General features: G+C 43.7%; 1 protein-coding gene across 3 annotated transcripts in view; it reads left to right on the forward strand.

The window, feature by feature from the left end:
• Positions 1-25,342, forward strand: part of MTMR1 (myotubularin related protein 1) — a 73,750-nt gene that overhangs the window by 37,834 nt on the left and 10,574 nt on the right. For all 3 annotated transcript variants that reach the window (XM_008588513.1, XM_008588514.1, XM_008588511.1), the window contains 4 exons: positions 7,805-7,990; positions 8,430-8,636; positions 16,871-16,963; positions 23,746-23,859. In XM_008588513.1, coding sequence (XP_008586735.1) covers positions 7,805-7,990; positions 8,430-8,636; positions 16,871-16,963; positions 23,746-23,859 — 600 coding nt within the window. The remainder of the gene's footprint in view (positions 1-7,804; positions 7,991-8,429; positions 8,637-16,870; positions 16,964-23,745; positions 23,860-25,342) is intronic.

A 25,342-nucleotide genomic window follows, 5' to 3' on the forward strand; every position in this document is an offset into this window, starting at 1 on the left:
AGCAGCCCCCAGGAAACTAATACCACCCTCCCAATTCTGGGATAAATCCCACTTGATCATGGTATGTAATCCCCTTAATTTGCTGTTGGATTTGGTTTGCTAGTATTTGGTTGAGGATATCTGTGTTTATATTTATTGGCCTTTAGTTTTCTTTTCTTGTGATATGTTTGTCTAGTTTTGCTATCAGGACACTATTGGCCTCATGGAATAAATTAGAAAGCATTCCCTTCTCTTCTTTTTTTTTGGAAGACCTGTCATCTCTTGCCTGAACTACTGTGGTAGCTTTGTAATCGACTCCTGCCTCACACCCTGCAATCTAGTCTCCATATTATGGAGAGTGATTTTTTTTTTAATTTACTTATTTTTACTATTTTTTAATTGACAGATGAAAATTGTATATATTGATGGTGTACACCATGATGTTTTGAAATATGTATACATTGTGAAATGGCTAAATCAAGCTAATTACATATGCATAACCTCACATACTTATTTTCTTGTGGTGAGAACACTTAAAATCTACTCTCAGCAATTTTCTAGTATACATTACATTGTTACTGACTGTAGTCACCACACTGCCCAGAGTGATTCTTCTAAATGCACAGCTCTGTGCACATCCCTTAGGGACTTGAGGCAGTGACATGTCCAGATTCCTGCTCAGGGCCTTGAAAGCCCTCCACCCACAGGCCCTTTCCTTTCTGTCTTGCCACATGGTCCAGATTCACATCCCAGCTGTGTGAAGCTCCTTTCAGTTCCTTAAGCATATCCCAGTGTCATCTGAGAGCCTTTGCCCATGCTTACTTAGCTAACCACTGCCTCATCCTTCAGTTGACACTTCCTCATGGAGGCCTTTCCAGGTGAGCAGAGGTCTCCCTGTGCTGTGGTGCTCTGCACTTCACTTTTTGTAGCCCTCAGCACACTTCAGATGCCTTGCTCAGTGTGTGTCTAGCTACTTGGCCCTCTGCTCCTCGAAGGCAGGAACTGCACAGCTGGTTCCCCAGAAGTGGGCCAGGCACATGATAGCTGTCTCAGGACTGTGGAACGAATGGCCGTCTGGATGGTGGGTCAGAGCATCTCTCCATGGACTGTTGTCACTTAGAGGACATTGCCTGTTACATTAAAAATGTTCTGACTCTTACGGAGGCAGAGTGATGGCATCAAAGTCTTTAAGTCATTTCTTTTTCAGAAAGTGACCCTGTGACATGGAGGCAGGAATTTAGTTTTGACTTGCTGCATTTGAGGAGCCTGTGTGGAGAAGAGAAGGCTCTGGAGCTCAGGAAAAGGCCAGGTTGGAGGTTGAGATTGGGGCCAGCTGCGTGTTAGGTGGTAGTTGCAGCCTTGGGGATGAGGAGAGGTCTCTGAAGGAGACTAGGTCTCATGAGCAGGGACCAAGCACGGAAATGCTGTCTGTGGAGGGGGAAAGGGATTCAGTGAAGGGAGAAGTGCCCCAAGTGGTGGGAGGAGACCGGAAGAGTGTCCTAGAAGCCAGGAGGAGGAGGAGTTTCCAGGGGGAGAGCTGGAGGGAGAGGAGAGGGGTACAACTGTAGTCTCACAGTGTGGAAACCTGTTCTGCCACTTCATATCTTCAAGGCCTTCTCTGAGGCTTCAATGTTCTCAGCTGGGAATTGATCCCTGCTGTTGAGGATTGGCAGGCTGGTGGGCAGAGAGCTTATTGTAATGGCCTGATATGTGTCAGGCCTTCAACAAGTGTTGAACAGCTGGTCTGAAATCGGGGTAAACCAAGCCCATCTTTTGAATCACTGCTTCCCAAAGGACATTTGGCTTTCTTTTTCCCATGAGGGCTGGGGATGGCTCCAGTGCCACTGCTGTCAGCTTATTCTTGGGGAAAGGTGGATGGCAGTGTCCCAATGTCACCAGTTCCTCCTGGGAACCCTGTTTTGCCCCGGTGGAGAAAGATCTGGCCAGTAAGTTCTTGTCTTCCAGAGCTCTCTGAAGCCCATCCCCCTGTTCCTGCCACAGTGTAGGTAGGGTCCCATTTTCAGCCCCTTCCCCTTCTGTCTTGAACCCTCCAGGTGCCTGTTCTCTGCGTCTTGGCACAGAGTAGGCACTCCTGCTCTTTTGATTCCATAACCCAATTTTCTGATTATTATTTGTCTTCTTTGTATATTTTATTTATTTAAAATTTATTTATTATTATTTTACATTCAGAGATTTTACAGAGCAGTTGGACGGGCAGGTGGGAAGGGAGTAGGGAAATGGAGGTGGTGGGGGGGGAGGGGCTGGCCCATGGCTAGCTCCTTTGCTGGCCTGGTTGTGGAGGGCAGGGCGGTGGGGGGTGGTGGCTGAGGCCCGTGGGTTTCCCCCACTCTGACTCAGGTGCCTGGGGGTTACCTGCAGTGGATCGCCAGGCTGGATGTAGATCTTGAGGTGGGGGGCATGGCTGTGGTCCTTGGGTGGGGCTCCCCACCCAGTTTGAGAGCCCAGGGGTCTCTCTGCAGCAGCTCAGTCATTGCTGGGCTGGATGCGGACATCAGGGGAACGTGGTTGAGGCCCTCAGGCTCCCCTCACCCTGGCTGAGGACCCTGGGAGGCTCCCAGCTCTTTTAGGTTTTATAGGTGTTCTTTGGTGGTGGTAGACCTTTACTGGATAATATCAGAACTTTATCTTTAATCTGTACGTTTTTGGTTTTTTCTTTCAGTTCTGTGTTGGATTATTTGCTGTTCCCACCTCTTAAACTCTGCACTGGAACTAATTTGTTATCCTTTGCTTACTTTTGAAATGGGGGAACTTCCTGTGGGGACCAGCACTTGAGCCCTGTGGTTGAGCTAAATTTCTGCTTTGCTGCTGATTCCCTGGGGAAGGCTTTTTGTGCAGCTCAGGTTTCCCCCCCCCCCCCAAAAGATGACTGGTAAGGGGATCTTAACCCTTGACTTGGTGTTGTCAGCACCATGCTCACCCAATGAGCTAACTGGCCATCCTTATATGGGATCTGAACCCGTGGCCTTGGTGTTACCAGCACCACACACTCCTGAGTGAGCCACGGGCCAGCCCTCTAGCTCAGGTTTTAATTGTTGACCTTGTTAGCACTTCTGGGTCTTGTGAGGTCTGGTACACCTGGGTTGTGTGGAAACTCTGGTCTGGGCCTGAGTTTTTTCAGCAAACTGCAACCCCATCAGTTCTATATTCCTGGCCAGTCTCCACTGAGCTAAACTTTGCAGATTGTTGTGAGGCACCCTCCCACAAGAAATACACTTACATGCCACTTGTGCAGAAAAGGGCAGTTTATTCACTCCAGCTGGCCAGTGACCACCTCCCAAGGAGCAACCGAGGAAGAGTGGCATCGGGCTTTGGTCTTGTAGGGTTTTTAAAGGCAAAAACTACATCCTGTTGGCACACGGGTTTGTCCAGGTGCACAAAGCAAGCTAGGGAGCTAGGTCACAGGCTGAGAATGAGCCGTTCGAGCAACCAAGCGTACAAGTTTTCATTGTGTGTGGTTCCTGTTCCCATGTAATAATTCACTGTGTGTGGCTCCTGTTTCTATGCAGTTGTTTTTTGTTTCTATGAAAAGGTCAACGGTTTCTCATGCGGAAGGCCGGGTAGTCTGCAGGTCAGACAGGGGCAAAATTGAGTTACTTAGGATAAGCAAGCAGTTCTACAGACGCAGATAGCGAACGCTGTGAGGGTGTAGGGAACTCTATTTCAAGGTTGGCTGTCCGTGCTGTGCCCCAGTGTTCTCCCCGTGGGCCCGCCTCCCCCACTGCCTGCACTCCAAACACTTCCCATGGGACGGGCCATGTGCTGGTCCCTTGCAGTGACTCACTGGCCTCTGAGTGGCTCCTTTTTTCGGTTGTCTGTGGCTCCTTGCTCCTGTGAGTCCACAGGAACCCTGTGGTCTAGCTGTCATGGGGGCCACCAAGGCCCTCCTCTCTTGCAGTCTCCAAGCAACTTCATACAAAGGGCACAGCTGCGGTTTTTGCCTGCTTGTGCTTTGTGTGCTCACTAGGGCCAGCCTTGAAATGGCCAGGGCTTGAAACAGTCACAACGGTCCCTTCTTTCTCTCATTGCAGCTTTTCCCACCTTCATGAACTCCGGAAGTCTCTCCTCCTCTTCCCCTGAGCTCTAGCAGCCCCAGCTTGGCAGTCGTTGCTTTTTAATACTTGTAAATTGGTGGATTGTGGGAGAGAGTGGTGCTGGGGACCTTCTATTTCTGCCGTCTTGATTCTCTGCCCTCTTTGTATCTTTAGTAATCAGTTTCCAGACAATAAATATCTTTAAATATGTGCTCCTGGGTAATAGCAATTCTTTGCATGTGCCTCCACTGTGCTGCAATACTTGATAAGCATAAGGCCTGAGCTCACCACCTCAGGGAGCTTCTTCCCCTGGCCTCTGACTCCCTGAGGCCGATCCCTCAGCCTAGCTCATGGCTTGGTACATAGTAGATGCTTAGTGAAGTCATCCCTGCCTGGCCCAGTTCAGTTCATCTATCTGCCTTTTTCATGCCCACACCCTGGGCTGTTTAATGTTCCAGAGCAAAAGGCTCACAACATGCAGATTGAAGCAACTGCAAATTCATGCTCTCTGGCCTCAACTGGGCCTTCAGTGCTCCTGGGCAGTGCCTCTAAGTTTCCCCAGCTAGCTCTTTCCCCCATTCTCCACAGGGGCCATTTCAATCCATTTATGACTCTTTTCAAATATGTGGCCCTGCTCCATCCCCTTTATTCTCAACAACTGACCTTGCTTCCTTTTTCACAGAGAACAAACAGGAACTTCCTCCGCTCCTGTCTCCTGTGACAGTGGAAGAGGGAGCCTGTCCCTGTGCCCTGCGTTCTCTCCCCAGCCGCCCCTGCCTGCTCGGGGACCTTGCTCATTCACTCACCTCTTTTCTCTCTCTCGAATCTTGGGCCTTCTCCCCTCTACTGAGTTCCTCCCATCAAGACTTTACCATCTGTATGAAGACTCCCTTGATTCACTGTCCCCTTCCAGCTCCCACTGTTCTGCTTTTTACAGATTGATTTCTTGAGTTGTTTACTTGATAGTTCCTCACCTGCTCCTTGCTCACTTCTTAAGTCATGTGAAATTAGCTGCCATCCCATCTCTCTGCCCAGACTGTTCTTGGTAAGGTCACAAATACTTACTCTGTCATGAAATGCAATGCATGCTTTTCAGTTCTTCTTTTCCTTGACCGCTTGAGCTTTTGACAGTAGTTGAGTACCTCTCTTTTTTAAATACTCTTCATTTCTTTTTCCTCCCATCTCTGGCTATTCTGAGTTTTTTTGTTATTGTTATTGTTATTGTTTTTGTTTTTGCTTTATATTCCTCAAACATTGGCCTTCTTCAGGCTTCTGGCCTACACTTCTCTCCTCACGTTACACACTGTCCTGGAGCATCAGATGCCATACCTCTGTCTGCCATTATCATCCATATGCTGGTGACCTCTGTATTCATATCCACGGCTCAGACCTCGCTTATGAGCTCCAAACCTGTATATCCCACCACCCATAGATACCCCCGGCTGAATTTCTCACAGGCCTCAAAACCAAACTCTTCATCTTCCCCACAAAACCTGCTCCTTCTCCAGTAGTCTATATCTCAATCAATGATACCACCGTCTCTCAGGTTGCCCAGCCAGAATCAGGGGGGTCACCTGCACTGTCCATTTTTACTGCTCCAATTAGCCACCATGTCCTGCCTCTTAAATATCTCCAGTCACCTGTGTCTCTCTGCTCTGCTATCTCTGCTATGATTCCTTCAGCAAGATGATTGCCCATCTCTGGGCTGGTATGCCTGTCAAAGGTCCCACCCTCCTCTAATCCCTTCTCCCCAGTGTAGCCAGTGAGTCCTCTAATGTCTGACCCCCTTCTTGCATGCCTTCCAGCCCCGGCACTACTCTTTGGTCTGTCACTGCTCTCACCACTGCCCCAGGGTTCTCTCTGTTGGACTTCTTACCCCCTCTCAGGAAGCCATGTCCTCGCCCACCTCTGGGCACCTACACACAATGGCCCCTTTCCTTAGGTGTTCTTGAACTTCCTCCCCACAGCAAAGCTTTCCTGACTTGCGTTCTCTTCTCTTCTGGCCTGCCAGGCCTAGCCACATGCTCCCGGTGCACCCTGTGCTCACCCTCTGCTGCCCTTGGCCCTATTCTCCCCTGCCCACCCCACCACACTTTGAGGGCCTGGAGGACCAGGCTGTCCACTTGTTTGTCATTGGTGCCCCTGGACTTAGCTCAGGGCTAAGCATTCACATTCACTTGGCAAATGGTTGGAACCTAAATGAGGAGTATGGTCTTTGGGTGTACAGATGTGTTTATTTTTTATTTTGTTATTGAGGTAAAATTCACATAACAAAACTTACCATTTCAACCATTCCAAAGTACAATTCAGTGACTTCAGGTACATTCACAATGTTGTACAACTATCACCAGGACACTTTCATTACCCCCAATGGAAACCCTGTACCCATTAGCAGTCACTGCTCATTTACCTCCTCAGCCCCTGGCACCCACTCATCTGCTCTGTGTCTCTATAGATTCTCCTGTTCTGGATATTTTATAGAAATGGAATCATACAGTATGTCATCTTTTGTGTTCTGGCTTCTTTCACTTAGTGTAATGTTTTCAAGGTTCATCCATGTTGTAGTATTAGTACTTTACTCCTTTTTTGGCTGAATAATATTCCATCGTATGGATATACCACAGTTTGTTTATCCATCAGTTGATAGACATTTAGATTGTTTCAACCTTTTGGCTATTGTGAATAGTGCTGCCGTGCACATCTGTGTACAAGTTTTTGTGTGAATCCCTTTTCTCAGTTCTGTGGGATTGTCCACCTAGGAGTAGAATTTCTGGATTATATGGTAATTCTACATTTAACTTTTTGAGGAACCACGAAACCATCTTCCATGGTTGCTGCACCATTTTACATTTCCATCAGCAACGTATTAGAGTTTCACTTTCTCTACGTCCTCATCACAGATGTATTCTGAATGTTGGCCTCTACAAAACATAATCTAATGATAGACCAGATTTTGTTATGCAGTCACCAAAGGGTGGGTGGGCCATATCCTCTTTTGTTACATTTATATTTTATTTTGCTTAAATTGATTAAATAAATTTAATGGCTTGACTTCCAAAGTGGTTTATTATATATATGGAAATTTTGTGGTAGTACAACTTTTTTTATTCACATAGATGGCACTAACTATCCTTTTTAAACCTAATTATCCTTGAGTAAGATCCAGTCGTTAGTGGTTTAAAAGCTGATGATGGGTGATGGAGGATTGTTATGGGTTGAATTGTGTACCCATAAAAAGATATGTTGAAGTCCTAACTCCTAGTACCTGTGAATGTGACCTTTTTTCGAAATAGAGTCTTTGAAAATGTAATGAAGTTAAGATCTGATCATGTTGAGTTAGGGTGGATCCTAATCCAGTATGACAGTGTCCTTATACTGAACAGGGGAAGAGACAGAGACATAGACAAGGTCAGGTGGAAATGAAGGCAGAGATGAGAGAGATACGTCTATAAGCCAGGAATGCCAGGGGCTACCAGAAGCTGGGAGAGCCAAGGAAGGATCCTTCCCTGGAGGATTCTGAGGGAGCATGGCCCTGTCAGCACTTGATTTTGGACTTCCAGCCTTCAGAACTGTGAGAGAATACATTTCTGTTATTTTAAGCCACGCACTTTGTGGAACTTTGTTCTGGCAGCACTAGGAAACTCATGCAAGGATATAGGAGATTTATTAACCGATGAGTTTGTTGCTTCTTTAGTGGTCTGTGTCTGGTAGCGCTAGAAAGAATAGAAAAGGTAGTTCCAGATGAAGTGACGCACATCTTTTGGTTTTCACAGGCAAAGGGTGGAGGATATGAAAGTGAAAGTGCTTACCCAAACGCAGAACTCGTGTTCTTGGAGATCCACAACATTCACGTGATGAGAGAGTCACTGCGGAAATTAAAAGAGATTGTGTATCCTTCAATCGATGAGGCACGGTGGCTATCCAATGTGGATGGGACACATTGGCTGGAATATATAAGGGTAAAGAGGTCCAATCTTTTATATGTTTTCTGGTTAAGACTGCTCAGTTTCTGTGCCATAAATGTCTGTATCTCCAAGTGGTTTTTCAGCATCACAAGTGCATCTTTGCTGTGTACATAAGCTTTCTTAGTTTCCAAGGGCAGTATCCAGACTGTGGTTTTTGTGATGGGCTTTTGTGACATAGTAAAACAGGTATACCGCTTGCCTCAGGTCAGATTTTTAAAGAACTTTGAGGCCCTTTTAGTAGAGGACTCTATTTACTGCTGTAGTATTCCTTCAATTTTTTTTTAACATGTTGCTAATGTTTCCTAGTGATTCTCAATTGATTACATGTCATTCTTGTTTTTTTGACCAGAACTTGCACAGTTCTCCCTAGAATTATTTTATGTTGTAATCGAAATTAAATGTAGCCTGGTCTAATGTGCCCTCTTTTCTGAAGATGCTTCTTGCTGGGGCAGTAAGAATTGCTGATAAAATCGAATCTGGGAAAACCTCTGTGGTGGTGCACTGCAGCGATGGCTGGGACCGAACAACCCAGCTCACAGCTCTAGCTATGCTCATGTTGGACAGTTATTACCGGACCATTAAAGGATTTGAAGCACTCATAGAGAAGGAATGGATAAGCTTTGGACACAGGTTTGCACTGGTAAGTTGAGATGCTGAGGTTCATGCTTGACTTTTGCTGCATGATATGCATGTTCATGTCATGTGTAACACACACACGTGTGCATGAATGCACACGCCCCTATGCCTCAGACCCGAATTGCCATAATAGAATACCATGGACCTCAGCATTGTATGTTCTGGTAGGGCTTTTTTTTTTTTTTTTAGTGAAGTTATGCCTTTTTCAAATGATTGAGGTAAAATTCAAATAACGTAGAATTAACCATTTTAAAGTGCTCAATTCAGTGTCCCGTAGTACTTTCACAGTGTTGTATAGTCATCACCTCTATGTAGTCTCACAACATAGTCATCACCCCAAAAGGCAACCCTGCACACATTAAACAGTCAGTCCCCATTTTCCCCTCCCTCCAGCCCCTGACAACCACTAACCTGCTTTCTGTCTCAATGAATTTGCCTATTCTAGGCACCTCATATAAGTGGAATCATGCAATATTTGTCCTGTCATGACTGGCTTGGTTCCTTAAGCCTGTTTTCAATATTTATCCATGTTGTAACATATACCAAATTTTAATTTCCTTTTATGGCTGAATAATATTCCCTTGTGCGTATATACCACATTTAGTTTATCTATTCATCTGTTGATAGACACTTGGGTTGTTTCCATCTTTGGCTATTGTGAATAGTATTGCCATGAACGTTGATGTACAAGTTTTTGCCATAACAAATTACCACAGACTGGGTGGCTTAAACAACAGAAATTTATTTTCTTACAGTTCTGGAGGCTGGGATTTCAAAATCAAGGTGCCAGCAGGGTTGATTTTTCCTGAGACTTCTCTCCTTGGTATATAGATGACTGCCCTCTTATCCTTCACATGGTCTTTCCTCTGTGCATGCACCCTGGTATTTCTATGTCCAAATTTCTCATCTCATAAGGATGTCAGATTGATTAGGGCCCACTCTAATGGCCTCATTTTAACTTAATCACCTCTTTAAAGGCCCTATCTATATCTACTAAGTCACATTCTGAGGTACTGGGGATTAGGGCTTCAATTTTAGGGAGAACACAATTTAGCCCATAACAACCTGCTTTTGGTTTTGGGGTATGTATACCTAGGAGTGGAATTGCTGGGTCACCTGATAGGGCATTCTTGGGCCGCCATTTGTGTTTTAATCCAAATGGCAGCTAGTTCAACTGTCCAAGCCATTGAGGTATTGGAGATTCATCTGAACCATGTATTGAATTAGAATATTCCCGAAGTCCACAGCAGACTCACTATGGAAAGCAGGAGGACAGACAGTGCGAGGACCTCAGTGGCTCCAGCATGAGGGCACCAAGCATACCACTGTGCCTGCACTCTCAAGGAGGACAGCCTAAAAGAGGCCCTCCCAGAGGGAAGTAGGCAAGCCCACAGCCCCTGAGCCGCATGCCCTTCAGGAGCTATTGTCAGACAGCTGGACATGTTCCTTCACCTCTCTTGCCTTGGTTTCCTCCTCTTTGAAACGGAGTGTCATGTGGGGGATATGAGTTCGCGTGTGTTAAGTGCTGAGGACAGTACCTGGACCATACTAAGTGCAGGGTAAGTTTTAGCTCATTTTTAGACATCATCATGAACTCCTTTGCTTCTCCCCCCTCAGCAAATTCTGGGCTCAATGGGGAGGAGAGCGTGTGTGGAATCTTTCCAGATGTTTGCACCTGGCCATCTCTGAAGACTCAGGCCATTCTCTTCCACCTTTCCCCAAACATATGTCCTGGGGGAGAGGAAGCTGGCAGGGGGCTTTACCAGAGTGGTAGTGGTAAAGGCTACAGAGATGGCAGCAATGGCAGCACAAGCCAGGACTGATTGGGGGTGCATGTCGGCGGTGTGCCCACAACACTCCGTTCCCATCCCTATTTGCTAATGCTGGGGTCAACCACACCATAGCCACAATGAAGAGGATGAGACCATAATATTCAGAATGCAATTTACTGAGCACCACTGTGTCCCCGGCACTGTTAACATGCATCGTCTTGTTTAATCCTGATAAGCAGCTGCTATCATTGACAGATGGGGAAACTGAGGTTTTAAGAGTAACTTATCTGCCCAGGTCACACTGCTGGTAAGGGTGGAGCCAGCCTTTAAACAGTGGTTTCAAGCTGCTACCATCCACCCACTGGGTCCCCAAACTCTACCTCTGAGTTTCTATGAATGAACCATCTGAGCCCCTAACTGCAGCCCATTTCTGCCTCGCCCACCTACCTCCATCATCTTCCTCATGGACCTTATCATGGAATTTTCTGTTGTTCCCTCTACCCTGCTTCCATTTCGCCTCTCCCCTAGATCATTCCTGTTGGTATAGAAACATGCTGTAATACCCTTTAAAAAAAAAAAAAAATCCCTCTTGACCCCACATCCCCTTCCAGCTATCACCCTAATTATCTGCTCCCCTTTACAAAGCTCAAAACTGTTGTCTTCACTATCGCTATTTCTTTCCTTCTGGTCTGTCTTGAACCCACTTCAGCCAGGCTTCTTTCTTACAATGCCCCTACGCCCACAGCTGGCCTGTCACAGTCACTAATGACTGCCACTTTGCCAAGTCCTTCTCTTATTTGGCCTGAGCATTTGATGCTGTTGATTCTTCCGTCCTTCTGGGAACACTTTCTTCACTAGGCTTCTAGATCTCTACAACCTTTTGAATTTCCCCCTACATTTAGGTACTCCTTTATCCCCCCAACTTCTTAATGTTGGGGGTGCCCTAGGGCTCAGTCCCTAGATCGTTTCTCTGTGTGCTTAATCCCTTAGTGATCTCAGCGAGTCCCATGAGTTTAAATACACGTATTTCAAATCTCTTCTCCATTGCCACTGATGCTCCCTTAATTCAGACCTTCTCATTTCCCTTAAATGGTCTAAATATCCTTTCTGCAACCTATCCTCTTCCAATGAGTCATCCCTACTGCAGCCAGATAGAGCATTCCAAAAAACATATCAGATGTGCCTCTCCTAGTCGGGATCCCCCAGTGCCTTCCTATGGCCAATGGCATTATGGGCAGACTGCTCAGTGTGACACTCGAAGCCTTTGGTGATCTGGCCTTAGTATACTTCTCTAGCCTCATCTCTCACCTTCCTCCCCTTTCTTTATCCCCTAATTCTTAGCTGTGCCCAGCTACTTATGACTCCCCCTGTTCCCATTGCTTGAAATAGATTCCTGGCCACCCAGGAAGCAGGCCACCTCCCTGTCCTTCAAGATTTATCTCAAATGAGACCTCTTCCATGGCTGTGACTTGTGACTTTTCCTTTTCCTTCCCTCCCCCACCCCATCCTAGGATGGTTCACTTGTTCCTTCGTACCCCCACTGTATCTATTGAACACTTGGAAGCCCTTGGAACACTTTACTGTTTTCGTTATTTACAAGTCTTTCTCCCTTGATTAGACCATAGATAAATTATTCATTGAGCACAGGTACTGTGTCTCATTTGTCTTGATATTCCAGGTGCCTAGCCAAGGACCTAGCCTCTCCTAGACCCTATGAAAATATCTGGAATTCCGAGGGCCAGGCCTGATGCCTTGCACACACCATAAGAACTCAATGGATGTCTGCTAGAAGAAAGAATACTAAGTTGTGAATTGTCAGTGCAAAACTGTTCCCTGGGTGCCTTAAATACTGAAGAACACATTCTACAAATTATCTTATAGAGGGAAGTAAAGAAATAAGGCAATGAATGTAGCTGCTATGGAAAACAGTATGGCAGTTCCTCAAAAAATTAAAAGTAGAATTATCATATGATCCAGCAGTTCCATTTATGGGTATACACCCAAAAGAAGTGAAAGCAGGGACTCAAATATTTGTACATCAGTGTTCATAGCAGCATTATTCACAGTAGCCCAAAGGTGGAAGCAACCCAAGTGTCCATTGACAGATGAATGGATAAACAAAATGTGGTCTGTGTATACTATGGAATATTATTCAGTCTTTTTTCCTGTCTTCCTTCATGTTTCTTTTTAAAAAAAATTTTTTTTTTGTTGGAACAATTATACATATTTGTGGGCTACTGAGTTTACTATCAGTATTTGTGTACAATATGTGATGATCAAATCGGGATAGTTGGCATATACATCATTACAAAATGTAAAATGCAAGATTTTGGGGTTTTCGGGGTGGTCACAAAACAAGTCTTAATACATTTAAAAAGACTAAGATCCTAGAAAATGTTCTCTGACCGCAATCACAGAAGGAAATTTAGAAAATTCACAAATGTGTGGAAATTAACACTCTCCTAATTAGACAATGGGTAAAAAGAAAAATCACAGGGAAATTAGAGTACTTTTAGGTAAAAATGAAAGCACAACATATCAATATTTATAGGCTGCAGGTTTTGTGCAGTGTTTAGAGCAAAATTTATTCTTGTAAACACATATTAAAAATAAAAATCTCAAATCAGTAATGTAAACTTCTACCTTAAGAAAATAAAGAGTAAATTAACCCAACAGCAAATATAAGTAGGAAATAACAAAGATTACAACAGAAATATATGAAATAGGGAATAGAAAAACAATAGAGAACAAAACAAAACCAAAGTTGATTCTTTAAAAAGATCAACAGAATTGCAAACCTTAATCTAGACTGACCAAGAAAAAGAGAAGACTGAAATTACCAAAATCAGAAATAAAGCAGGGGCGTTATTAGGGATTTTTGTGGTAAGATTTAGTTTCTCTTTCTCATTTGCATTTTTGTTCTACCAGTGGGTTTTGTTCTTTCTTGTGTATTTGTGGTAGTGATTATCATTTTTCAGATTCCAGGTACAGGACTTCCTTGAGGATTTCTTTTAGGTCTGGTCATGTGGTGGTGAATTCCCACAATTTGTCTGGAAAATACACTGCTTTTCCCTCATCTCTGAAGATTATCCTTTCTGAAGGATAGCCTTGCTGGTGTAGTATTCTTGGCTAGCAGTTTTTTTCTTTTAGTATTTTGAATATATGAGCCCATTTTCTTCTGGCCTGTGTAGTTTCTGTTGAGAAGTCTGTGTTAGTGTGATAGGGGCTCCCTTATAGGTGACTTGATGCTTTTCTCTCGCTTCTTTTAAGATCTCTATGTCTGCGCTGGCCCGTGGCTCACTCTGGAGAGTGCGGTGCTGATAACACCAAGGCCACGGGTTCGGATCCTATATATGGCTGGTCAGCTCAGTGGATGAGCGTGGTGCGGACAACACCAAGCCAAGGGTTAAGATCCCCTTACCGGTCATCTTAAAAAATAAATAAATAAATAAATAAAAATAAGATCTCTTTGTCGTTGAGCTTTGCTAGTTTGACTATAATGCGTCTTAGAGAGGATCTTTTGGGGTTGAATCTGGAGATCTTTGAGATTCCTGGATCTGAAGGTCCATGTCTTTCCCTATACCTGGGAAGTTTTCCACTGTTATTTCATTGAATAAGTTTTCCATGCCTTTTCCTTTCTCCTCCCTTTCTGGAACACCCATGATTTGAATGTTTGTGCGCTCTTCATTTTTTAAAGTTCTTTATCCTTTTTTTTTTTTTTTTTTGTCCACCTTAGTTATTTCAAAGAGTCTATCTTCAAGATCAGAAACTCTTTCTTCTGCTTGTTCTAGCCTGATAGCTAAGCTATTGGTTGTGTTTATTTCGTCGAGTGAATCTTTCAGTTCCATGAGTTCTGTTATGTTCTTTGTAAATTTCCTCCTCCATATACTGGGTTTTTTTCACGTTTCATTGTGTTGTCTAACTGATTCTGTATCTCAGTGAGTTTCCTTAAGATTGTTGCCTGGAATTCCTTTTCAGTCATTTCAAGGGTTTCCTGCTCTATAGGGTCTGGTATTTGAAAATTATTGTATTCTTTTGGTGTGGCATATTTTCTTGAACTTTCATATTTCTAGTATCTCGAAATTGATGTCTCGTCATCTGGTAGAGCAGTTGCTGCCTCTGTTATTCTGGAGTGGGCTTTGAGAAGAGAGATGTCCTATTTTTCTAGTCTCTGCTGGTGACTCTCCTTCTGTCAGTGTAGTTGAGTCTCTGGTGGGCCACCTGCATGGTGGCTGTGACTACTGCTGTGGTGTCAAGCTGCTTTTGCAGCTGTGGCTGTGGCTGCAGTGGTTTGGCTGTGGTGGCCCACTAGTGTGGACACCGTGTTTTTGGAATGCTCTCTTGCCTGCTTCCAGGCCGGAGGGAGGCTGCCCTTGGCTCTTAGGATGTTGCTCTTTTGCCTGCTTCCAGGTGGAGGGGGTGGGCTGCCCTCAGCTCCCCTATTCAGTCTTAAAAAGAGGAAATTCTGACAACATGGATGAACCCTGAAGACATTATGCTAAGTGAAATAAGCTAGTCACAAAAGGATAAATATTGTATGTTTCCACTTATCTGAAGAACCTAGAATAGTCAAATTGATAGAGACAAAGTAGAATGGCTGTTGCCAGAGGCTGGGGGAAGGAGAAATGGGGAGTTAGTGTTTAATGGGTATGGAGTTTCAGTTTGGGAAGATAAAGTTCTGGAAATGGGTGGTGGTGATGGTTGCATAACAATGCGAGTATGCTTCAACATCACAAAGCATCAGGGAAATGCAAATCAAAACCATATTGAGATATCATCTGATCCCAGTTAGACTGGCTATTATCAAAAAGACAGAATAACAAATGCTGGCAAGTATGCAGAGAAAGGGGAACCTTTCTAAACTGTTGTTGGGATTGTAAATTAGTACAGCCTTACGGAAAACAGTATGGAGGTTTCTCAAACAACTACAGATAGAACTACCATATGATCCAACAATCCCATTGCTCAGTATATACCCAAAGGAATGGAAATCATCATGTTGAAGGAATACCTGCACTCCAAAGTTTATCGCAGCTCTATTTACAATAGCCAAGATATGGAACCAACCTAAAGGTCCATTGACAGATGACTGGATAAGGAAATTGTGGTATATCTACACAATAGAATACTACTTAGCCATAAAAATTGAAATTCTGCCATTTGCAGCAACATGGATGAGCTTGGAGAAAATTATGTTAAGTGAAACAAGCCAGGCACAGAAGAATACCACATGTCCTCAGTCATAAGTGGGAGCTAAAAAATAAATCAGTAATACATTGAACTTTCAAAAGGAGAGAATAGAACTCTGGTTACTAGAGGTGGAAAAGGGGATTAGCGAGAAATTGGTTAAGGGTCACAGAGAATCATGTTTTGTAATGATGAATGTACTAATTATACTGATTTGATCATCACATATCATACACAGGTATTGATATTCAACTCTGTACCCCACAAATATGTATAATGAGTTATGCTTCAATAAAAGTGAGTATGCTTCATGCCACTGAACTGTACAATTAAAAGTGGTTAGAATGGTACATTTTATGAATATTTCACCACAATCAGTTTTTTAAAAAGGAAGGCAGTACACTGTTACTCTGAGATGTTGACATTGGCTTGATCATTTCCTTGTTATGTTTCTCTTGGTGGCAGTTTCATAGATCAAGTATTTTTTACTCTTTCTACATGGTGATCACGTATCTTTGTAATGTTTTTTTCTTTCTCATTGTTTTGCTTAGTCATCAGATTATTTGAAGCTTCTCTTAGAATGCTCACTCTTTAACTGTCTTTTTTACTTGTGGCATTTTCAGTATTTTGGGCAGTCCTATTTATATGTTTGAGAATAGTATCTTTTACCTTTTAGTTTGAATCTATTGATATAACATATCAAAAGGTATGAAATACAATACTGAACTGCCTTGAGCAAGGACTCCACCCTATTACCATTTCAAGAGTGAGATTTGGGGGTTTTTCTGAGTCATGTAGAATTGGCTAAAACTTGTAGATTGCTAATCCGTTATTTTGATTCTCAGACTTGCACGCCTGACATTTCTGAAAAATGGAAAAATGCTTTTACGCTTGTGGAGAAAATGGCATTCATAATGTGCTTTATGAGCTGCTAATTGGTAGTCTTGTGTGTTAATTGGTACTCCTGTGTACTTGGTGTGGTGGCTGGTCTTGACCCCATCACTTGAACTGAAAAATTTGCTATCCAGTTGCTTATAATTTCTTGGTATTAACTATATTAAAGAGAAATTATAAAAATATATGTAAAAATACAGTAAACTGAAATTGTTTCTTAAATGTAATGGAAGTCAATTCAATTTGAACATTTTTGAGTGCCTGTTATATGCCAGGAATTCTGTTAGGCCTGATGAGACGTGATTCTTGCCACCAGGCAACTTAAAGTAACTTTTGAGAGGACCATAATGTACATTAAAACATTTAACCTTTTGTTTCTTTTCAGCGAGTAGGCCATGGTAATGACAACCATGCAGATGCTGACAGATCTCCCATATTTCTTCAGTTTATTGATTGTGTTTGGCAAATGACAAGACAGGTGAGAGATTTCAAGTGTATTTCTGACCTATGTGGTCTTTGATTCAGATTAGATAAACTTTCATTGCTGTTTCATTCAAAACAAATGTTTGTATGTGTGTAAAATATGACCCTTTCTGTTATTTAATACAATTTGATTCTAATTCACTTGGAAATATAAGCAGATTAGAAACAACCAATTTTGCAACAAAAGCTACTTTTCTGCAAGTGGTTCTTGTCAATCATCCTCCTTCCCTATGCTAGGCAGGCCCGACGGCTTGGTTCAAAGCAGACTATAGGGCCATGCAGTTTCTCCCCTCATCTCCAACATCCAAGCCTGAGTTTAGAGTCTTACCCTCGTGATAGGAGATAGTGCCAGGGAAATGGTCCTGGAACCAGAGAGAGGGATGGAGGGAGGAGGCAAAAGAGAGAGTAGTTTCCCCCACTGTGTGCTGCCCAGCTTGGCTGAGGGTGGGGCTATGGGGGGGAATGTAAGATAGGGGGCTGAGAGCCAGGGTCTGGGCTCTCTCCTTCCTGTTCATTCGCCAAGAGCTCTGGCTCAGTCTCAGGGAAGGGAACCAGCCAGAAAGCTGCTGGCCACCTGCAAGGATTCCACCAACAGCTGTGATGTTCGTGATTCATCCTCCTGACAGCCTTATCACAGTCACCCTGGGGCCTTTTCATAGGACATCTGCCTCCCCACTGCAGTAAATCTGTGAAACACCAGTCCTGTTTCCCCACTGTGAGCTGCTGTTACTGATGGGAGTGTGTGTTGGGGCAGAAAGAAGGTTGACAACCACCAAACTGCCTGTGCTGCCCCTCTCTGCCTTAGCTTAGGACCGCTGCCCAGAAGCTACGTCCTGAGGAGGACGTGGAGGACAAAGCGAAGGCTCTCTACCTTGAGTGCACACTGCCTGCACCTGGGAACTTTTGGGGAGCCTTTTTTCTGTGAGCCTGGGGTGAGGCCCAGGTGTGTGTCGTTCATAAGAGTTCCCCAGGTGATTTGTGTGTGCAAATGAGTTTGAGGACTAGTCATCTAAACTGATGACTCCAGGTGTGGCCCTGGGACCAGCAGCCTCAGCATCTACTGGGAACTTGTCAGATGCCAGTTCTCAGGCTCCACTGCAGACCTGTTGATGCTCTGGGGTTGGGACCCAATGCTCTGATTTCACAAGCCCTCTAGGGGATTCCGAGGTATACTCGAGTTTGAAAGTACTTCTCTAGACCAACCCTGCTCAGACATTAAGGAACAACACAAATCCCCTGGGGTTCTAGTTAAATGCAGATTCTGATTCCGTGGGTCTGGGGCAGAGCCTGAAATGATGCATTTCTGACACACTCCCAAGTGATGCTACCAGTTCACAGACCACACTTAGAGTGTTAAGGGCCCAGGGAGCATAGACAGACCTTCAGAAATAACAAAAGGAGGGAGCTTTTGAGTAGCCAAAGTAGATTCCACAGAGTCCGCAGGCCCTTGCACAGAACTTACTCTTACTTTTAGACCCAGCTTCAACAAATTGGTTGGGGTCTCACATCTGATTGCCAGGTCACAGCTGATTAGAAGTAGCCAGTTAAAGAGATGGCCGAGGTAAGAGGGGGTGGTCTCAGAGATAGGCATGGTACAAGTGACAGGTAATAGCAAACATGTACCCAAAAGGCATGGAGGCTGGCCAGAACCCTTCTTTTTTTATACTGCTGTGCACTTACTAATATTTGTGTTGATGCTGAGCCAATAACAAAATCAAATGATTGTTACATTTAGGATAAGACAAAGTATGAAAACATTTTAGAAAAATGGCATAAAAAGGTTTAACACAAAAAATAATCTTGATGCTTCTAAAGGGATAAACACCATTTTTGTGGATATGAAGGAGCTCATTCCTCCCAAATGCCTGTGTGTGTGTGTGTGTGTGTGTGTGTGTGTGTGTGTGTGTGTTAACATCTTCAGACTGACTTCATATTTTTTAGTACCTATTTTCACGTCCATTCTATGTCATTTTTGTAGTATTTGTTGGATTTCAAGAAAAAAGGGTTTAGATTAGATTTCAGATGCCTCTTAACAGCTCTAAGTGTGTATAATTAGTTTCTTTAAAAATAACATTGTTAATGCATCAGAAGCAGAGAATTCAATGATCAGTCTTTAGCTATCAGTTAATTAACAAGTGAATGAGATATGTAGCAGGTTAGTAAAAGATGCATTTATGTAACAAGATTAACTTATTTTTAGGCTGCCCTACTGCTAAATCCAGCAAACTAAGCCAGTGTACATTGTCAGAAATTTCAGAATAAAATGAACTAGTCTGTATATGGACAAACTGATATAAAAGGAACTAAGGGAAAAATAATTGAGGGAAATCTTTAGACAGCTATCTCAAAGACAGTCTATAATATCCATAGTTTAATAGAATCTTTACCCTTTTGGATAGGTATATTAGTCTGTTCCTGTTGCTTGTAACAAAATACCCAGAACTGGGTAATTTGTAAAAAAAATGAAATTTATTGCTTACAGTTTCTGAGGCTGGGAAGTCCAAAGTCCAGGGAACATATCTGGGAAGGTCTTCTTTGGTAGTGCCTTTACAGCAATGCAGAGGTCTCACATGGCAGAAAATAGCAGAACAGAGACAGACTCATATGTATGTTCTCCTTTTAAAGCCCTCAGAACCCCACCCATGAGCACTATTAAACCATCAACTTAATCACCTCTTTCAGGCCCCACCTTTCAATTACCATAATAGGATTTCCCACTCTCAGCAGTTACAGTGGGGATTAATCTTCAGTGAGGTTGGGGTATCCAGTCTACAGCAATAGATTTAATAGTCATTGATATTTTTGTTCCTCAAGAGGTACAGAATTTTGTTGTAGATTACTATGAATTTTTTGAGACTGCACTTTTTAGGTAAATAGTGTAGTTTCCAGGAGAAGAGGCCCAAACAAACTATGAATTGCAGAGAATTAATCTTTTATATGTATTATTCTACTGCTACTGCTTCCCCCAACAAGATGTTTTCTGAGTTGTTTAATGTCACAACGCCCTTTGAGTGTGGATGGCAGTCTTGACCCAACATGAATAGATGGAGCTTTTGTTTCTGGTTTTCATGGATGCTGATAGGCTTGGGCTGAGCCTCACCCACTTTGACTTCCCATACCTGATACCCAGTTGGCCTGAATAAGGCTTGTAGTCAGTGGCACTAGAACATGCCCACCCAAGATTCCAGATCCAGAGTGTAGGCTCAGGGGCTAGGAATGAAGACTCATCATCTTTGTTTGTGCTACTATAACAAAATACCACAGACAGTTACCTTATACAGAACTAAAATTTATTTCTCACAGTTCTGGAGACTGGGAAGTCCAAGGTCAAGACACTGGCAGATTTGGTGTCTGGTGAGGGTCTGCTTCCTGGTTCATAGGTGGCCATTTCACTGTAACTTCACAAGGCAGAAGGGACAATGGAATTCTCTTTTATAAGGGCACTAATCCCATTCAAGAGAGCTCGATCCTCATGACCTAATCACCTCCCAAAGCCCCCCCCCTCCTAATACTACCACCTTGGGGATTAGGATTTCAACACATGAATTCTGGGGGGACACAGATATTCTCAGTCCATAGCACTTAAATGGCTCTAAAAATGTCAATAATTTGCTGTCTTGTTATAAATGTTTATTTTTAAATGTTCAAAAGAAATATAGAGCTCAAAACCTTAGATCGTCCATACTTATTCTTGATTTAAAGCTTCATTATACATAAATGTTACATGTTTGCTTAAAATTCATAAATTCAGTGGTGCTAATTTATGAATAGGTCAAAACTAAGCAGTATAGAAAAATGCTGGGAAAAGTACACATAGCATGCTTGGCTTTCTACAAGATAGCCATTAAGAATGTGAGGACACTATTGCAGTTGCAAGGGGCAATCTTAAAGGCTCCTGGAGAGGTTTAACCAGTAGCTACTGCTAGCATTTCAGCCAGAGACATCACATCGTTGATTTAGTTCATCTAAGAACAACAATGCTGGTAATAACAACTACCACAGCTAGTTTCCAGAGGTTTCTGAAGAAGTGATATTCTGATAAGGCTTCTTAGAAGAGAGTGGTGTGTTTTTCTGAGAGCAATCCTTAAGATGGAGAGAGAGGCAAATCAATCTAAGGTAGCTGAGCATAATTCCTTAAATCAGGTAATGTAATAGCCTGGTGAGGAAAATAATTTCAGATGGTGTTTAGATAGTCCTAGATTGACTGTTGTTTCTAATTGAAAAGCCTGTTGGTAGATTAGTAAAGTAGTAAAACTAAACTAAAAAATAAACATGTGTATCAGTGAGTCATTGTAGAGATGTCAGTATCAGTCATGGTAGTGTGCAAACATCACTTTGATTAGAGAATAGGTTTTTAAAGTAAACTGACTTAAATAAAAATATACTGGGTAGTTCTATTTGGCTTTGTTCTGATTTGGCTTTGCTTCATTCAGTAGGTGATGAATATTTCACTGTGTTTTTAAATTAGAATTCTGGCACATGCCTGCTGCTAGAATCACTATTATCATTTCCAGATCATCTCATTGCTACTAAATGCTAGCTACTGGCTAGAACCTGCTGGCAGTGGTAATAGTCTTCGTTAGAATTCTGCAAAACCCCATTAAGAATTACCTAAAACAATTGAGATGATCATGTGGGTTTTCTTCCTTACTTTGTTAATATGGTGAACTACAGTAATTGGATTTTTTGGTAACATTGATTTTCAGATGTTAAACCAGCCTTGCGTTCCTGAGATAAATCTTACTTGGTCTTGTTGTATTACCCTTTTTATATATTGCCAGGTTCAGCTTGCTCATATATTGATAAGGATTTGGGAATGTTCGAGGGTACTTCAAAAACTTCGTTAAAAAACAGAAGTGAAAGATAACATGAATCTTTCCAAAACCTTTTTGAAGACCCCTCATATGTTCATGGAGTTGTCTTTGTAGGAAGATTCTTAATTATGAGCTGTTTGTTTAATAGATAACAAACTATCCAGATTTTTTATTTCTTCTTGAGTCACTTTTGGTATATGTTAATACCTGGGGTTCCCCCCTGCCCCCACTCTGTTGCTCAGAATGTACCTCCAGATGGGAAGCTGGGACAATAGTAGGGCTGCCCTCATTTGTTTATCTTACTCTCAGAGTCACAGTCCTGTGCTGCCTGTTGCCAATGTGTGAAAACAGTTGTTTCATATATTTTATGCAGCTGTCTAGTTTCTGGCAGAAGGGCTGTCGGCTTAGGGCCATAGCTGGAATCCTGCCGACATAGCCAGTTGTAGGGCTACATGACTACACCAATTGTATGGCTGGGCAATTCATAACTAAAGCCAAAATGTTTCATTATTTTAGTTATACTAAGTTTCCATTTGTATTGTCAGGGCTAGGGCTCAGACCCTTCAAACCCATTGTACAGACTGGGTCACAGACACCTCTCATGCCAGGCTGGGTCACCAAACCCCTCACACGCAGGTCCACGCTAGGTAATTGGGAAAGATCCCAGAGCCATTGGCAGACAACACGAGCTCAGTCCTCAGCAGTAGCGGCAACCTTCAGCACCAAGGGGGGTGGCCTCCCGGAGGGTCCTGGGGGTCCTGGCAGCAACAGCCTCCAGCAGCAGTAGTGGCCTCCCCATGGCGCCCCCCCTCCCCCTGGGGCAGGGGGCGCCGTGTATCAGAGCCACTTGTCCTTTATACTTAAGTCCATAACCCAGGACACCTGGGTGCACATACGCAATTACATTAGTCAATAGCCAAGGAACACCTGGACACACGTGCCTATTTACATCAAATGCTTGGTAAGATTCTGAACATCTGAGGGGCCCTGACCATTTTCCTATATTTTCCCTACAAGGGCAAATCTGGGCTCTGTTCTACCATTATGGCGAGAAGTGGAAGATACCTAAGTTTTTTAAGGCATTGAAGAGTACAACAAATTTTGTTGCTTCTGGTTGTTCCTCAGCCAGAGCTATAAGCTTGGACTGTAGAGAAAATGAAGGAAAATGGTCAGGGAGGGCCCCTCAGATGTTCAGAATCTTGCCAAGCATTTGATGTAAATATGCACATGCACCCAGGCGTTCCTTGGTTATTGTCTAATGCAATTGCACATGTGCACCCAGGTGTCCTGAGTTACGATTTAAGTATAAAGGACGAGTGGCTTTTATCCATGGGGTTCCCCCCCCTGCACCCGGGATGTCCTGGGGGGGGAGCACAGGGAGGCTGCTACTGCTGTTGGAGGCTGTTGCTGTAAGCTATTCCTGCAAACTCTTGCTGCCAGTGCCCCTGGGATGCCCCAAGAGGCCACCACCACTGCTGCTTCTGCTGCTACTGTTGAGGACTGAGCTCGTGTCATCTGCCAGTGGCTCTTGGGATCTTTCCCAATTACCTAGCGTGGACCTGCGTGTGAAGGGTCTGGTGACCCAGCCTGGCATGTGAGGGGTCTGGTGACCCAGTCTGTACAACGGGTTTGAAGGGTCTGTGGGCCCTAACCCCTAGCCCTGACAATACAAATGGAAAACTTTGTGTGACTAAAATAATAAAACGTTTTGGCTTTAGTTATGAATTGCTTTAGCAATACAATTGCCTAGCCATGTAATTGGCGTAGCTATTGCCTCAACCCGACAACTGGCATAGTCTGTAGCAATATAATAACTATAGATAAGTTTTATATGGGCTCAGTCTTCCTTTTAGTCTTTGACTATATTCCAGGTTTCAGGGTAGCTGTCTCTCACAAAGAAGGAATATTACTTTGTTTTAAAAATTGGACTTTAAGACTAAACCTATTTTTCTCTCCATTTAAGTTTCCTTCAGCGTTCGAATTTAATGAATTATTCTTGATTACAATTTTGGATCACCTTTATAGCTGTCTCTTTGGGACCTTTTTGTGCAACTGTGAACAACAGCGATTGAAAGAGGTAAGTGTATTATGTCCTTGTCTGTCGCTTTCCTTGTCACTCAGCTCTTCCAGGAAGTGCCAATGGAGGAGGAGGAGTGAACGGAGGGAGGATTTGGGCTGTGGTCCTGCCACTATCTGTAAATGGGGGTGCACTAGATGCCCTCCCAGGGTTCTGGCAGCCCCACCACGTATGGCTAATATAAGCCCCTTAACTTTAGAGGTGCTGGGGGCTGGGACCCAGCGAACCCACGGATTTCTAAGGATTAGGGTCACTACTAGACCCTGGGCCTACCAACTCCATATTCATGTACTTTCCACTGCACTGACTCTAAAATGATATGATTCTGCTTTTCATTCTCTGTGGTGTTAGGCAGAGGGTACTTGAAGATCTTGAAAATTGAAGTCTGTAGATTAGCCAAAATCTCACTTTTCACCTTTTCTTCCTTTTCTCCTCAGTTTGGGATAAAAGAAAGAAATGGCAAAAGTGAGAAGGCATTGGAAGAAGCCAGCTTAGAGAGTATCCTCTAATAGAAAGGTACTACCGCCTGTGAGCCAAGCAGATTAGAACATTGTAGAATTTAGGCGAAAGTAGTCTGCCACAAGCACCCACCTGTATCGCTCTCAGCAGCCTCCCTGCAATTGCCACTCCCTCATTCCGTGACCCTCCCCCCACCCCAGCCCCCCTCACTGGACTCCCCTACTCAGTCGTCTTTGACTGGCTTCTGTTTTAACCAATCTCAAAAGTTGGTGTTGCCTGGGCCCAGTCCTGAGTCCTCTTCTCACCTTGACCTCTGTTCTCTCTCTGTCTCTCACTAGGTGACTTTGTCTGGCCTCAGGGATCTAAAGGCCATTTTCCTGCTCCTACCTTGGCCTTTTATATCTCAGTAAATGGCACAACTAGCTATCTAGATGCTTAGGCCAAATACACAGGAGTCATCTCCATTTCCTCCCTCGCCCTCACTCCAGCTGCCACATCAATCCACCAGTGATATATTCTTCATCTGGCCACTTAACTGCTTTTACAGTTACAAGCCTAGCTCAAGCCCCTATCATCTGGGCTAAAGCAACAACCCAGAAATGGGCTTCCCTGTTTCCATTTTTGACCTTCGGCAGTCCATTCTAAATGCAGCAATCAGAATGAGCGTTCACTAACTTAAATCGGGTCATGTGCCTCTCTCCTGCTTCCCAGCACAGTTAGGATAAAATCCACACCCCTGTGGCCCAGTGGGATGGGGCCCTGTTAACTTAAGAGTGAACTTTTTGGTGTGTGAATTATATCTCAATAAGGCCACTTAAAACAAACAAAAACCAGCAACAGAAGAATGAAGTTCATATATAGAATTTAAACTATGCTTTTATTTTGGTTTTTTGGGGGCGGGGAGTGGTGGTGCAAAATTTACTCTTTAAAAAAAATCAGCTCTCTTGGGCCGGCCCGGTGGCGCACTGCTACAGTGCGCCGCTTGGGAGCGCAGCGGCGCTCCCGCCGAGGCTTCGGATCCCAC

The sequence above is a fragment of the Galeopterus variegatus genome, unplaced genomic scaffold (genome assembly GCF_000696425.1).
Source record: "Galeopterus variegatus unplaced genomic scaffold, G_variegatus-3.0.2 Scaffold4870, whole genome shotgun sequence".
NCBI lineage: Eukaryota > Metazoa > Chordata > Mammalia > Dermoptera > Cynocephalidae > Galeopterus > Galeopterus variegatus.